A 14,898-nucleotide genomic window follows, 5' to 3' on the forward strand; every position below is an offset into this window, starting at 1 on the left:
AGAATGTCATATCATGGAATCATAGTTCGTAATCTTTTGAGTCTGGTTTCTTTCATTCAGCATAATTATTTTGAGATTGATCCAAACTATTGTATTAATAATTTCTTCCCTTTTATGACCGATAATGTATTGTGTGGATGTATCACAGTTTGCTTATTCATTTACCTATGTACTTATTGAAGGACATTTTTGCATATGAATTTTTGTGATTGTGAGTCGAGCTGCTATGAATATTTGTGTATGATTTTTGTGTGAATGTAAGTTTTTATTTCTCTAGTAAATAAATAGAAGTAGGGTTGCTGAGTCACGTGATGTTATTTAACTTCCTAAGAACTGCCAAACTGTTTTCTGGTGAGGCTGTACCATTTTATGTATGGTAGTTCTAGTTGTTGCAAATCTTTGTCAGCACTTGCTACTGTCAGCATATTTTATTTTAGCCATTCTAATGGGTATGTAGTGGTATCTCATGGTTTTAGTTTGCTTTTCCCCAATGACTTATGTTGTTGAACATCTATTCATATACAAAATTGCCTTCCGTATATCCTTTTTGGTGAAGTGTCTGTTCAACTCTTTTACCCATTTTTAAATTATTTGCTTTCATTGCCGAGTTCTAAGAGGATTTTTTTTTCTTTTTAATATGTTCTGGATACAAGTCATTCTCTTAGTCTATAGCTAGTCTGTAGCTTTCTCTTTTTTATTGTTTCAATGGTGTCTGTAGAACGAAAGTTTTTAATTTCAGTAGAGTCCAGTTTAGCATTTTTTTCTTTTATAAATTATGCTTTTGGTATCATTTGCTTAAAATTCTCAGATGACATTTTCTTCTTATGTTTTATTGTAATATAACCTTTTTCTTTGGATTACTGTGGTGCTTTGGAAATGATATGATACTGTTAGGTCTTTTTCCTAAACCAAAGGTTAATATTGAATGTTAATCAGTGGCATTAAAAAAAGCAAGAACCTTCTCACTCATAAGTTGGAGGGAATTGAACATTGAGAACACATAGACGCTGAGAGGAGAACTTGTTGGGAGGGAACTTAGAGGATGGGTCAATAGGTGAAGCAAACCACCAGGGCACACATATACCTGTGTTACAAACCTGCACATTCTGCATATGTATCCTGTGTTTTTTTGTTTTGTTTTGTTTTTTAGAGGAAAAAAGGACTCAGAATTGCATTAATACTATTATTATAACAACATAAAAACATATTCATGTTGAAGAAGTTCTGCAAGGAGAAGAAACAGAAATGAGTAGTGTGGAAGCCAGTAGTTCCATAGTCCTGGATGTTGTATCAGAATCACCTGGGTAGATATTTTAAAATTAGGGTTATCTTTTGATCTTGGGAAGCCCACAAATATTTATTCTGCTTTTTCCTTCTTTCTTCCCCTCCCCTTCCCTTCCCTCTCCCCCTCCCCCTCCCCTTCTCTCCTCCTCCCCCTTCCCCTTCCCTCCGCCCTTCCCTTCCCCTCCTCCTTCCCTCTCCCCCTTCCCTCTCCCCCTACCCCCTCTCCTTCCCTCCTCCCTCCCTTCACATTTAAGTTAACCTCCATGTTTCTTCATGGCTTAATAGCTCATTTCTTCTTAGTGCTGAGTAACATTTCATTATCTAAATATAGCACAATTTATTAATCCATTCATCTACAGAGCAACATCTTGGTTTCTTCCAAATTTTGGCAATTATGAATAAAGTTGCTTTAAACACTTGTGTGTGGGTTTTTGTGTGGACATAGGTTTTCAGCTTATTTAAGAAAATAGGAATGCGATTGCTGGATTACATGGTAAGAGTGTGTCTAGTTTTGTAAGAAACTGCCAAACTGCCTTTAAGAGTGACTGTACCATTTTGCATTTCCACTGGCAGTGCATGAGATATTCTTTTGCTCTACGTTCTTGCTAGCACTTGGTGTTGTCGGTGTTTTGGCCATTGTCAAAGATATGGAATGGTATCAGATTGGTGTTTTTTTGGCTTTTTCTATTTTTTTTTTGTTTTTGAGACGGAGTTTCGCTCTTGTTGCCCAGGCTGGAGTGCAATGGCGCGATCTCGGCTCACCGCAATCTCCGCCTCCTGGGTTCAGGCAATTCTCCTGCCTCAGCCTCCTGAGTAGCTGGGATTACAGGCACGCGCCACCATGCCCAGCTAATTTTTTGTAGTTTTTTTAGTAGAGACGGGGTTTCACCGTGTTGACCAAGATGGTCTCGATCTCTTGACCTCGTGATCCACCCGCCTCGGCCTCCCAAAGTGCTGGGATTACAGGCTTCAGCCACCGCGCCCGGCCTCAGATTGGTGTTTTAATTTGCTGTGTCCTAAGGACCTAGGATCTTCTCAGATGCTTACTTGCCATCTTTATATCTTCTTTGGTTAGGTGTCTGTTCAGATGTTTTGCTTTTTTAAAAATTTATTTTCTAGTTTTAAGAATTCTTTATGTATTTTGGGTAATAGTTCATTAGATTTGTCTTTTGCAAATACTTTCTCCCGGTCTGTGACTTGTTTACTCTTTTTCTTGACTAAAGTCTTAATTTATTTTTAGAGATAGGATCTCACTGTGTTGCCCAGGCTTGCCTCAAACTCCTGGGTTCAAATGATCCTACCACCTTAGCCTCATGAGTAGCTGAGAATAGAGACGCACTACTGCATCACATTTAAGATCTGTTTGTAAAAGCTCTTTGGGTGATTCTAATTCACTGCCTGATGAGTGTTCCACTGTTTTGAGCTACTTTCTCTTTCTTCCTTTGCAAAGCTAGGCCATGCACAGCCATCAGTTGTCCATTACTCATAATTCGTTTCAACTTTTTTGTCACAGTTGGTCCCATCCTACTCTCAATTTCTCTGGTGTTGCTACTTGTTCTTCCATGTCTCTCCCTACAAATTCCAACACTTCATCTTTGTAATCTAAATATAGACTTTCTTTAATAATCTGTTCATACTTAATCTGTAGGCCCTTTTGGTTCTGTTAACAGCTGTACAGCAGGGTTCCCTCCCATTTGCCTTGCTGGTTCAGAAAGTAGGTGACTGTGTTAGGCCGTGAGATTAACAGTATTATTCTCCCACCATGTTGCCCATGCTGTCTTTGTTTTTCAATTTTTTGATAAGATATTAATAATTTGTAAAATAAAGGTCCTTTTTTTACTTAGTGTCTAGTTTATGTGCCAACTTAACCATCTTTTTAAAAGCCTATTTTAATCTTAATAAAGGTTGAATTTTCATCTCATTCCTACCATTTTATTGTGTATGTTTGAATAAATATCTTTTCACTTATGTATTAAAGTAGAAAAGTAATTTTCTACAGAAATGTTAGAGGAATAATTTTTTGTTCATAGAGTAATCTGAATAATTAAGAAGACATTGCAGCAGTGTATCTAAGGCATTCATTTTACTTCTTTCAGTCATGAGTTTGTGTGGATGAATAATTGAAAAATAAACATAAAATTAGCTCTTAGTTGTAGCTATTTTCTGCCATTAAAATGTGCTGTTATTGGTTGGTCAGGATAATTTTTTGAGGTGTGATACAAGTAAGGCAATTATTTATGACACATGGTACTAGTAGATCAGATTTTATTTTGCTGAAAGGCAGGTATAAATATGAGGTAGAAATATGTAAATATTTGATGTGTTTTATTATAAAATATACAAATCAGTGATTTTAAAGAACATGCCTTATTTTATAACATTAACTTTTTATTTAATTGGTCAGTTTTTCATTCAGCAAATATGCAGGCACATTTATGTGTTCCAATTTTAATGTAGTTAATATTTAACTAATTTTATAATGTAGAGGTATGTAGAAGTTCACATAAGTTCTTAAGAGTAATTAATAGACTTGACATTCCAATGTTTGAAATGCGTAATTTTTTTGTATGTAGTACAGATTGCTCATGCGTTGTCATGATTTTAATGTAATTGCTACTTTTCAGTGAAGGAATATGAAGCTTGGTTTAAATTTTTGAAAATAACCATGTTTTCAACTTGCTGGGTTTTTTTGTGGGGGGATTTGCATCTGACCAGTGCTAGATTTAATGAGTTGAAGCAAATGATGATACACTGTTCATTTTGTATAAAAGTATTTCTATTAACTAACTTTTGATATAGTTAACATTTTTGGAGTAGCATTTTGGACTAATTCTGAATGATGTAACTTGAAGTCATGGAGCTTAGTCATGTAAACAAAAGATTAAATATATGATAAAATTCTAAATTATGTGGTATATGCCTAGTGATTTTTATACTATACTGTTACTAGACTAGATGTATTGTCTCATCATTAAATCTAAAAACCTTATTTTCCCCAATATGTAGAAAGAGATGCTGTTTTCTCAGTTTGACCTTACTCTTCCGCAGTGTGTAGTGTGTGTTTTCTTTGGCACTTTTAGCCGCTTGTTCATATTAGATCTGATACAGAATGGTGTTTTATTTATGTATATTTATAATTGCTTTAGAAGTGTCTATATAGTTCAACATATGTTAAATAGTTCATGTTTGTCAGAAAGTACCATGACTTCAGCTTTTTTCTAATCTGCAAAAGTTTAACTACTACTAGAAATTCTCTATGGTAAAGGATATTTGGAGATAAAAGAGTTTTGTTTAGGCTAGAGTTATTGAGAGTTGAGCTGGATTATGGAAGGTTGATTGTATTTGAATAACTGTAGAAGTTGGCAATATAGTCTCAAAGTGTTATAGGAACTTAAAGACAAACACACGGCGACTTTGTGATAAAGCCAGAACCAGAGTCTAGATTCTCTTTCCGAGTGAAATGGTCTTTCCTTTGGGCAGATAGCATAGCAGGAAGGAGTAGTGGTCAATAACATTTTATCAGAGAGGATGGTGCTAAGCTTGTGGACTGTCAAAAGGAATTCTTGAAGTCTTGAGTAGTCTTTTATCAGGGTTGGATTAGAAAGACATTTCAGGCTCAAAGGAACTTTGTGTGCAAAAGCAGGTAATCCTGAAAGTGCTTATGTTGGAAGTGAATCATGGTATTGGAGGGCAGGGATTTGAAATAAGTGGTATTATATATACCAAGCACTGTTGTAGGTGTGGGATATACACATGGAAAAAACAGAAATCCTGCCACCATGGAGATATTTACATTTTAGTAGAAGAAACAATTAAAAAAAAAAAAAAGTAATATAGTAGGTAATGATGAATACTATGAAGAAAAAGGAATTGAATGGTTAAGAAGTAGAGCTAGGGGTTCTGTGAAATAATTGGTTGGAAAAGACCTCTGTATAGTGAGTGGGAGTGAGTCAAGTGAATTGAGGCAGAAGGAATGGCAGAGCACCGTTGCTGTATTTAGTAAAGAGGCCATTGTAGGTGAAGTGTAATGAGTGAGTAGTTTATTGTAGAGTGTTTACTGAGTACTAAGCACTGTTTTGAGTGTGTTACTAGTGTTAATTCTTACAACAGTCCTACAGGAGGAATGCTATTTCAAATATAAGGAAACTGAGGCACAGAGATTAAATAATTTATTCCACGTCACCCAGTTTGTTAGGGAGCTGGGATTGGAGCCCAGGTAATTGACTCCAAAATCAATATTCCCAACCATAATTCAAAGTTGGGGAAGGGAAGGTATAGTAGGAAATTTAGCAGTAGCATGGAGCCAGTCTTACAGGCCCTGGTAACTTATTATAAGAATATAGGATTTTACTGTGACAATGATGTTAAGTCATTGGAGGGTTGAGAAATACCTAGGAAGTTGATTTATGCTTCTGGAGATATAAGCATATCTCCAGTAACACATTTGATAGTCATCTGTCTATAGGTTATAGCTTAAAATATTTCTACTAGCCTGTAACATTTCTTTGATTTAAAATTAAGGATTTCACTTCATCATTTTATTAAGCAGATATGTGCATGCCTGTATATATATATATACACATATATGAGTGTGTGGATGTGTGTGTGCAAACTAATGAACTCTTCTGTTACTAGGTGCGAGAAGATGTACTAAATTCATTGAATAACAACTTTCTTCAAACGCTAAATCAAGCTTGGAATGATCATCAAACAGCTATGGTGATGATTAGAGACATATTAATGTACATGGTAAGTAGAGCTTTTTAAACGTTTTTTTCCTTTAAGAAGTTAAGCATTTGAAGCCTGAGCTCAGTGGCTCGTGCCTATAATCCCAGCACTTTGGGAGGCCAAGGTGGGCAGATCAGTTAAGGTCAGGAGATTGAGACCAGCCTGGCCAGCATGGCAAAACCCTGTCTCTACTAAAAATACAAAAATTAGCCTGGTGCGGTGGTAGGCAGGCAACTGTAATTCCAGCTACTCAGGAGACTGAGGCAGGAGAATCACTTGAACCTGGGAGGTGGAGGTTGCGATGAGTTGAGATTATGCCACTGCACTCCCACCTAGGCAACAGAGTGAGACTTTGTCTGAAAAAAAAAAAAAAAAAAAAAGTAGTTAGCATTTCAAAACACAATCACTTTCTGTCTGACTTAGTACATCTCAGTGTGGAAGGTGGTTTTTGTTTTTAAATGAACAGTGCTTTCTTTATAAGGGCCTACCTAAGCCTATGTGAATAAAATCTTAATTGTTTACATAGTTAATGAAAGCTTAGAATGGGAAACTGAAAGGGAATGATTTAATTTTTTTCTTCATATTTAGCACTTATCCTTTAAAATGGAAAATATGGGAAAAACCGTACTACTTAACATGTCTTCTTAAGTAAGAGTCGTTAAATGACAACATGAGAAACAAAAGCTGAATATTCTCTTACAGGTTTTTAAATCTTAAATTATTCTTCAGTGACAGAGGATGTCATATTAATACAAGCATTTTCCTGAGAATCATACTCTTATAGCTGCCATCTATCTCTCTTAATAGTGAATCCTTGCAGTGCACTGTTTCAGCTAGTCTTGTTTAAGGATATTAGCCTCTTCACATGTGTATTCCATTTTTCACCTGCTATTGCTGTATTTGTTTTTATCAGTCAAGAAAAAAAATCCTGTTCAGCAAAGACCACTTGGAAACATTGACTTTGATCTAAGCTGTTTAATAACTTTCAGAGAGATTAAATTCTGAGTTAAAAAAAATTTAGTATTGCAGAATGATGTGAGATTCATTAAGCTTAATTATTGTATCACTCCAAAATTAACAAGTTAATGACTTGTCTTGTTTCAGTGTTTGTTTGTGTATTGAATATAATTATTTTTTCCCAAGGTTTTTTATGCTTTTATATATTTTATATATTTTTCCCCAAGGTACCTTTTTATATTTTTATTTCTAGCTTTTTGTTTTTTTTTTTTTTTTTTTTTTTTTTTAGTTTTAATGTGGTGATGAGAGCTTGTCCTAGTTTCTTTTACTTGATAGAATAAAGCAGTGTTTGGAAAGAATTCCCAATGAGAAGAAACAGCTGTAAAGTTTTTTGTTCTCCTCTGTGAATTCAGTCAGGCCTTTACCCCTGGTTTTGTAAGGGCTTAGTGGCATGCAGGTCAGGGAGAGGCCACTTCACTCTTCAGGGATTTGATAAAATATATAACAAATTATTTAGCTTTTCTGAGCACCATTTTTCTTATCTGGTTATAAATTAACCCTGTGTTATTTTGAAGTTAAATGAGATTATATGTGACAACATACAATATCTGGCATATAAATTTGAAATAAGCTTGTTGCTGTTTTCTAGGTTCTAGATACAGTGTCTTTAAATTGCATCCTAACATTAAGGTTAAAAAAACCACTTGTAATTTTATGGTTTATTCTGTTGACAGAAGTAGTATTTTAAAATTTTATACACATGCATACTCTGATGTTATTTTTTAAGTATGTTTTGTTCAGCCGTCCTCCTCTCTTTTTTTTTTTCTTTCTTTATTTTTATTTTTCCCAATGAAATCCCAAACCTTGAATTTTGGCTCTGCCCATGGTCAAGAAGTTAATTAATTCATGCCTCACGTTCCTCATCTATAAAATGCAAATAATATATCTATATCTATAAAATACAAATAATATTGAGTAGAGATGTAAAGCACTTGTAGGGCTTGGCCCATAGTAACATGCTCATTAGAGATTAACTGGTATTATTTCTTGTCTCTTCATTTTTCATCAAACCGATTTGGTAGTACCACAATGCTGCATGAACTGAAAATTCACTCAGGGTAGATTGGCTCCACTGTTTGTGCCGTCACAGACCTGTAGTCAACCCTTCACGCTTCAGCAGTTCCACCTTTTTCTTTAGTCAGCTTGCCACAGCAGTTATTTCTCTTCAGACCTCCACTCTTCCTTGGGTTCCCTCTCTCGTAGTAAATGATCTTGCCTTCTGCTTCTCGGAGAAGAGAGAAGGCATCAGGTAGGAAGTCTGCTCATTTTTTTGCCACTAAATCTAGAAGTTTAGCTGTATTTTCTCCCCTCTTATATTTTACTTTTTCCCTCCTCTTTTAGTGGAGGGTGGTGTCTCCTCTTCAGTTAGAGGCCACTTCTCAACCTGTGCTATGGGTCACATCCTCTTCTACCTTGTCATGAACCTTAAGTATTTTGGGGCTCTGCCTTTCATGTTGGATGTTAACCAGCATTAAACACATTTACTCCACTCACATCCTCAAAATATAATTATATTAAATTATCTGATGAACCCCGGCACTGTCTCCCAGGATCTCCCATCTGTCATTCACAGGTAAATGTATCGTAAGAAATGTTGACATTTGCCATCCGTTTTCTTATCTTTCAAACATTTTGAATACGGTACAGTTAAGCTTCTATCTCAACTATTATGTTCAGTTTTGCCCTTACTAGTATCACCGTGGTATCTGTGCATCTCAGAATACAAAGAGACTAATCCCCATTCTCCTTGATTACTTTTTTTAAGCAGCATTTGACACAGTCTTTCCTTTCTTCTTGTAACATGTTTCCTTGATTTTTGTGACAAAGAACTCTTTTTGTATGCCCTTCTACCTACCTTCTTACTGTTTCTTCTCAGCCTCTTCTCCACCATGGCCCACGACGACTACCAACTGCCCCCAAGAACCCCCCTTAAATAGAGGCATTCTTGGGATTTAGTCCTAGACGTTCTTTGCATGGTACAGCCTTCATCGTATGTAGCTTCATGTGCCTTTGTGCAGGTGATTCTCAAATTATGTCTCTAGCCTTATTTTCTGAGATTCAGACTTATATATTTATTTGTTTAGTTAATGGCTCCTTTCATTGTCTGAAGTACTTCAAAGTTGGCATGTCCAAATGAGTCATAATCACTATCATTCAGTTGTTAGTACTAGAAACCTGAGAATTATTCTGATAAGTTTCTTCTTTCTCCCTGCGTCATATGTTGCTAGACTCTGCAGTTTCTGTTTTATTTTCTATTACTCAACATCAGACCACCTTCATTTCTCTCTTGAAATATTCACTTTTGCTAGTCTTAACAGTGTTCACTGGGCTCTTCTTTGTTTTCCATATTGCTCCCAGTTATTATTTTGAAACCAAATCTGATCATGTTACTGCCCTGCTGAAATCCTTACTTCTCATCTTGGAATTCTTTTACATGGGTTCTGTCTGGAAATGTTTCTTGAATTTTTTTTTCCTTAATGTTACTTGCTCCTGCTTATCCTTTATATAATCTTATTTCTGGTAAGCTTTCCCTGACCCCCGTACTCCCCACTGGCTGCAGTTGCCCTCATTGTACCTAATACTGTTCCTTTGGAACATTTATCACAGTCATTAACCACTTGTTCAGTATGTAGTTTGCCCACTAGACTATATGAGGGCAATGTCTGTGTCACCATTATGTCTTTAATACCTATTACAGCTCGTTGTACAAACTAGGCATTTCCATATATCTTTAATGAATTGGTACAGATGTTATATGGTATGTTGTTTTTAATAGACTACGCTTTTTAAAAATGCTTGTTAAAAATATGTTATTTTAGGCCAGGAACAGTGACTCACACCTGTAATCCCAGCACTTTAAGAGGACTAGGTGGCTAGATCACTTTAGGCCAGGAGTTCAAGACCCGCCTGGCCAACATGGTGAAACCCCATATCTACTAAAAATACAAAATATTTGCCAGATGTGGTGGTGCATACCTATGATCCCAGATACTCAGGAGGATGAGGCACAAGAATCACTTGAAACTGGGAGGCAGAGGTTGTAGTAAGCCAAGATTGTGCCACTGTACTCCAGTCTGGGTGACAGAGTAACTCTGTCTCAAAAAAAAAAAAAAAAAAAAAAAAAGAAAAGCTATTTTAGATTCAAAAAGAAAGTGTTGATACCTTCATGTTCTACAAGAGAAATTTTTTAAATTTTCATGTTCTTTGCTTATAATTTCCTTTTTATGTGTAGTGTTCTAGGCATAATTAAAATATATTTAAAAGTACATTTTTATTTTTACGGTTTTTTTTTTTGTTTGTTTGTTTTTGAGGCAGGGTCTTGGTCTGTCGCCCAGGCTGGAGTCCAGTGATGCAATCTCGGCTCACTGCAACATCCACCTTCTGGGTTCAAGTGATTCTTCTGCTTCAGCCTCCTGAGTAGCTGGGACCACAGGTGCGCACCACCACACCCAGCTAATTTTTGTACTTTTGGTAGAAATAGGGTTTCACCATGTTGGCCAGGCTGGTCTCAAACACCTGGGCTCATGTGATTCGCCTGCCTCAGCCTCCCAAAGTGTTGAGATTATAGCCATGAGCCACCGCTCCAGGCCAAAAGTGCATTTTAAAATTAAGATAAAATTTAATATACATTGAAATGAACCAAACTGTACGGAATGATTTTTGACAAACATGGACCTGTCTAACTAACACCTCATTTAAGATAAAAATATGCTCTTAATTTTCCAAAAATTTTTTTCTGTGGACATCTCCACCTTTTTTTTTTTTTTTTTTTAGGACTTTACCTTCAACCCAGACTCTTAGGTTATATTACCCACTATGAGGTTTCTTGTGGTTACTGGCTCTAACGATTGAGAGTTTAGATCTTAGGCCCAGAGCAGGAAGAGAGAAGAAGCTTCACTGTCTGCCCCCCCACCACCTACTCAGCTAGCTGACTTTTACTCTAACAAGGAGGTGTCTATGTCTAAAATGTTATGCATGATAACTATGGCCACACTGCCTCTTGAAAATAAAATCGCAGGTTACGTGGAGGTAACCATTGTTGAAAATTTGTCCCACATAACTTTGTTGTTTGGCAGGTTCAGTGTTGCAAAGAGTCAAGTCTGCATGTCTCTAGATGGAACATGTGGCCTCTAGTTTCTGCCACTCCACCCCTTCCTAATGTTTGAGACTTGCATTACCTGTTTGGCTCCTGAAAGACTTAAGAGTTTATAATCCTTGCTTTACTTAACATTTGTTAATTTGATTCATTCATTTATTAAAGAAATAACTGCATGTTTAGCTTATAAGACAGTTTGAGATTGGTTAATATGTTTCAGTTTTAATTATTCGGAGGATTAATGATTGGGAAAAGATTTGTTGTTAGAGAAACTTTGTTATATAAATTATGTTACAGCCTGAATTATTGATATACTCCCTAAGTATCTATTAATATTTGGTTCATTTTTTTCTTTCAAGCTATAAAAATGAATATAATATTAAGGGAAAATTATAGATAGTATTCCATAGGCTACTCTAGCAATTACAATTAATGTCAGAGGGAACAAAAGCATTTTCCATCTTGATCTTCTGTTAAGGCTCGTAGAAGAATTGCTGCGTAAAACTTTATGGAGAATTTCAAAGGTGTTTTTGTGTTTCTTCTTGAATTTTTCTATATTTCCAGTCATTTTCACTAACAGCAAAAGTAGAGTAGTATTGCAAATTATTTTGAAAGGAGATTAGAGGGAATACATTCAAAGGAATGGGGAGAGAATAACCCAAGAAAAGAGGGTCACTGCTTCCTTGAGCTATTTGGAAAGTCATCAAGGATGGGTAAAGAGATGAAGTGGAGAGGAGAGAAGCTGAGGAACTCTCTTTTGGTGTTCTAGTTGCCTTAGTAAGGTAGAAGATAGGACCATCAGTTTAGGGTGACAGAAGCATGTGAGTTGTTGAGTGCTTGAGGAGTGTGGTAGGCTGCCCCCCAGTCCTCTAATCCCAAAATATGTCCATGACTAATCTTTGGAACCTAGAAATGTTACCTTATATGGCAAAAGGAACTTTGCTGATGTGATCCTGTTACAGGTTTTTAGATGAGATGATCCCAGGCTGTTCCCCTAGACATGATGTAATTATACTAGTTCTTACCAGAGAGACGCAACAGTCAGTCAGAGGAAAAGTTGATAACGATTGTAGAAACAGAGACGGGAGTGATGCACTTTGAAAATGGAGGAGGGGCCCCTAGCCAAAGAAGACAGTTGGGCACTAGAAAGGCAAGGAAATGGATGCTCCCTAAGAACTTCCAGGAGGCACCAGGCCTGCCAACATCTTCGCTTTAGTCCACTGAAACTGATTTCAGTTTTCTAAATTCTAGAACTATAAGAGAATAGATAAACCACAAATGTGGTAATTTTTACAGCAGCAATAAGAAACATACAAGGAAAAAAAATGGAATGCTCACTCTGCTGTGGTCAACTAGGTGTAAATAAATGGATTATCTGTAGTTGTGAGGGGATAATTTAAGTGAATTGGCACAAATTTTGTGTAGTGGAGCCAGTTAGCAGAGTTTGTACTTTTTCCAGGGCACTTAGCAGCCTCAGAAAAGAATGTTCAAAATAAGGAAAACGCACTGACAGAATTTTCCCTGTTGGGTGTTGGGGAGAATTGTAAGGTAGTAGCATTTTTGAAATGGTTGCTGTGGTTCTGTGCTGTTAAAGGAAGCAAGTAAATCTCATGGCTCAGGAAATAGAAGTATTACGTATTTGGGATCAATAGACCTGGAGATCTAGTGAGAATGAGAAGCAGGATCATTCAAGCGAAACAAAGTAGGATAGGTGGGAAAAGAAAGATGATCTTCAATGCCAGAGTTATTTGATGTCTTCCAGTGATGAGGTTCAGCGTTTGCTCATATCAATAGGTGGCTGAAGGGAATCTTGATAAAATGGAAGATTAAAATTTAGGCATCTGTAAGGAGTGTGTCAGATTGCTCATTAGTACAAATGTTGTAGTTACCAAAGGTAATAGGTGGCAAGGAGCAGAGTTGAGATGAATACTATAAGCTATGTGCTAAAGCTGCCATGAAGAATTTATGCGCCTTTTTGGAGGCCAGAAGGTAGATGGTGGAGCCTGTAAGTCTGTTTTCTTCCGTAGATTTTGATGATTTTTAGCTCTTCAAAAGTTTCTTCACAGTAGTCTAGGCTGCACACTTAGAGAATTTTGAAAATAACTGTATTCTGGAAAAGCACAGATAGATGGATTAAGAATTTTCCTGGCACCTTCTCTGCTTTTAGAATGATGTACTAGAAGAAAACAGGATGCAGTGACTTTTGGGCTGTTAAGCCTCACACCTTTTCAACATTTTGATTGACTTTGCTTTTGTAAGGAAGGGTCTTAAAGACGGGCTTTCCCCATTTGTGCTCTAATTTTTATATCTATGACTGACAGTATCCAATTCCCCGGCATCTTTTTTATAGTTAGGTCAGAAGCCAAGTACTAGGCCTTTATGTCAGAGAAAACCAGGACATCATGAAATACTGTAAAGATTAAGAATGTGCCTGGTAATAAGGATTTCTTCCTTGTCTTATATTCCTGTTTCTTTTTTGTTTTATTTTTCCTGCTATTTAAAAATGTTATTTAATATTTTTTAGCCCCTATATGAAACAGATTAGTAAAACGATACACTTTTTCTTTTGAGACTGAGTTTTGCTCTGTCGCCCTGCTGGAGCACAGTGGCATAATCTTGGCTCACAGCAACCTCTGCCTCCCAGGTGGAACCATAAACTTGATCACTGTGCCTTGTGAACTGTTTTCTGTGTGTATGCAGTGATGATTTTATCAGTCCACGACATTAAGTTTAGGAAGGCAAATATCCCGTGTTTACGCCACCTAACGTGAAGTAAGACCCTGTGGTCAGAAATAAAGCACATTATTTCTTTTTTTTTTTTTTTTTTTTTTTTGAGACAGAGTCTCCCTCTGTCACCCAGGCTGGAGTACAGTGGCACAGTCTCGGCACACTGCAGCCTTCACCTCCCGGATTCAAGCGATTCTCCTGCCTCCACCTCCCTAGTGGCTGGGATTATAGGCACCTGCCACCATGCCCAGCTAATTGTATTTTTAGTAGAGACGGGGTTTCACCACTTTGGCCAGACTGGTCTCAAACTCTTGACCTCAGGTGATCCACCCACTTCGGCTTTCCAAAGTGCTAGAATTAACAGGCGTGAACCACAGTAGCCAGTCCAGAAATACAGCACGTTATTTATTGATGGAGTAAAGGGAATGAACTTTTGTACATAAAATGGACTCTGCCAATCTATATAGGAAGTTTGGAGTAGTGAGAAAAATATTTAATGTGAATTAAGAAACTAGTTCCTGCTTTGTCATTAATTTGCTTAAGTTACTTAACCTCTCAAGACTCTTGTTTCCTTATCTGTAAAATTATTGGACAAGAGCTCTGGTTCTTATCTTTTGGGAGTCATAGATCCTTTGGAGAATGATCATATTTTATGAACTCTCTCCTAGAAGAGGCAGGCATATGTGCATCCATATACCACAGAACAATGCTTTGTGCAGTTTCAAGGAGTTTATGGGTGCCTGAAACTTACCAATGAAATCTGTAAGGGTATGTTGGTTAGATCATTTTAAATGTTAAGAGTCCTTTTAGCTCTAAAGTTTCATACCATCTTAAAACTGAAAGGGAACAGCTAGATGTGGTGTCTGAGGAATTATGGTAATGAAGGAAGAAAACAGGAGATGTGGGAAGATTAAGTTGATCACAGTTTCTTTAGAAACTCGTACAATGGGTTAATGTAAGCCTTCCTTGGCTATGAGTCTACCCAATACTGCTACACAGAATAGCAAATAACACTTTTTCACCCTTGGTGCATGCCAGGCACTGTT

At 36.7% G+C, this 14,898-nt stretch overlaps 1 protein-coding gene and 1 long non-coding RNA gene across 4 annotated transcripts in view; both read left to right on the plus strand.

Moving 5' to 3' along the window:
* CUL3 (cullin 3) overlaps nucleotides 1-14,898 on the plus strand; it is a 106,694-nt gene that overhangs the window by 44,416 nt on the left and 47,380 nt on the right. For all 3 annotated transcript variants that reach the window (XM_032277652.1, XM_032277650.1, XM_032277651.1), the window contains one exon: nucleotides 5,920-6,033. In XM_032277652.1, coding sequence (XP_032133543.1) covers nucleotides 5,920-6,033 — 114 coding nt within the window. The remainder of the gene's footprint in view (nucleotides 1-5,919; nucleotides 6,034-14,898) is intronic.
* Nucleotides 1,523-5,082, plus strand: LOC116551464. Its single transcript, XR_004268951.1, has 2 exons — nucleotides 1,523-1,952; nucleotides 2,277-5,082. It is a non-coding gene; the product is annotated as an uncharacterized LOC116551464 (long non-coding RNA).

Source organism: Sapajus apella, unplaced genomic scaffold (assembly GCF_009761245.1).
Source record: "Sapajus apella isolate SASKATOON/1434 unplaced genomic scaffold, GSC_monkey_1.0 scaffold10, whole genome shotgun sequence".
In the NCBI taxonomy this organism is placed as follows: Eukaryota; Metazoa; Chordata; class Mammalia; order Primates; family Cebidae; genus Sapajus; species Sapajus apella.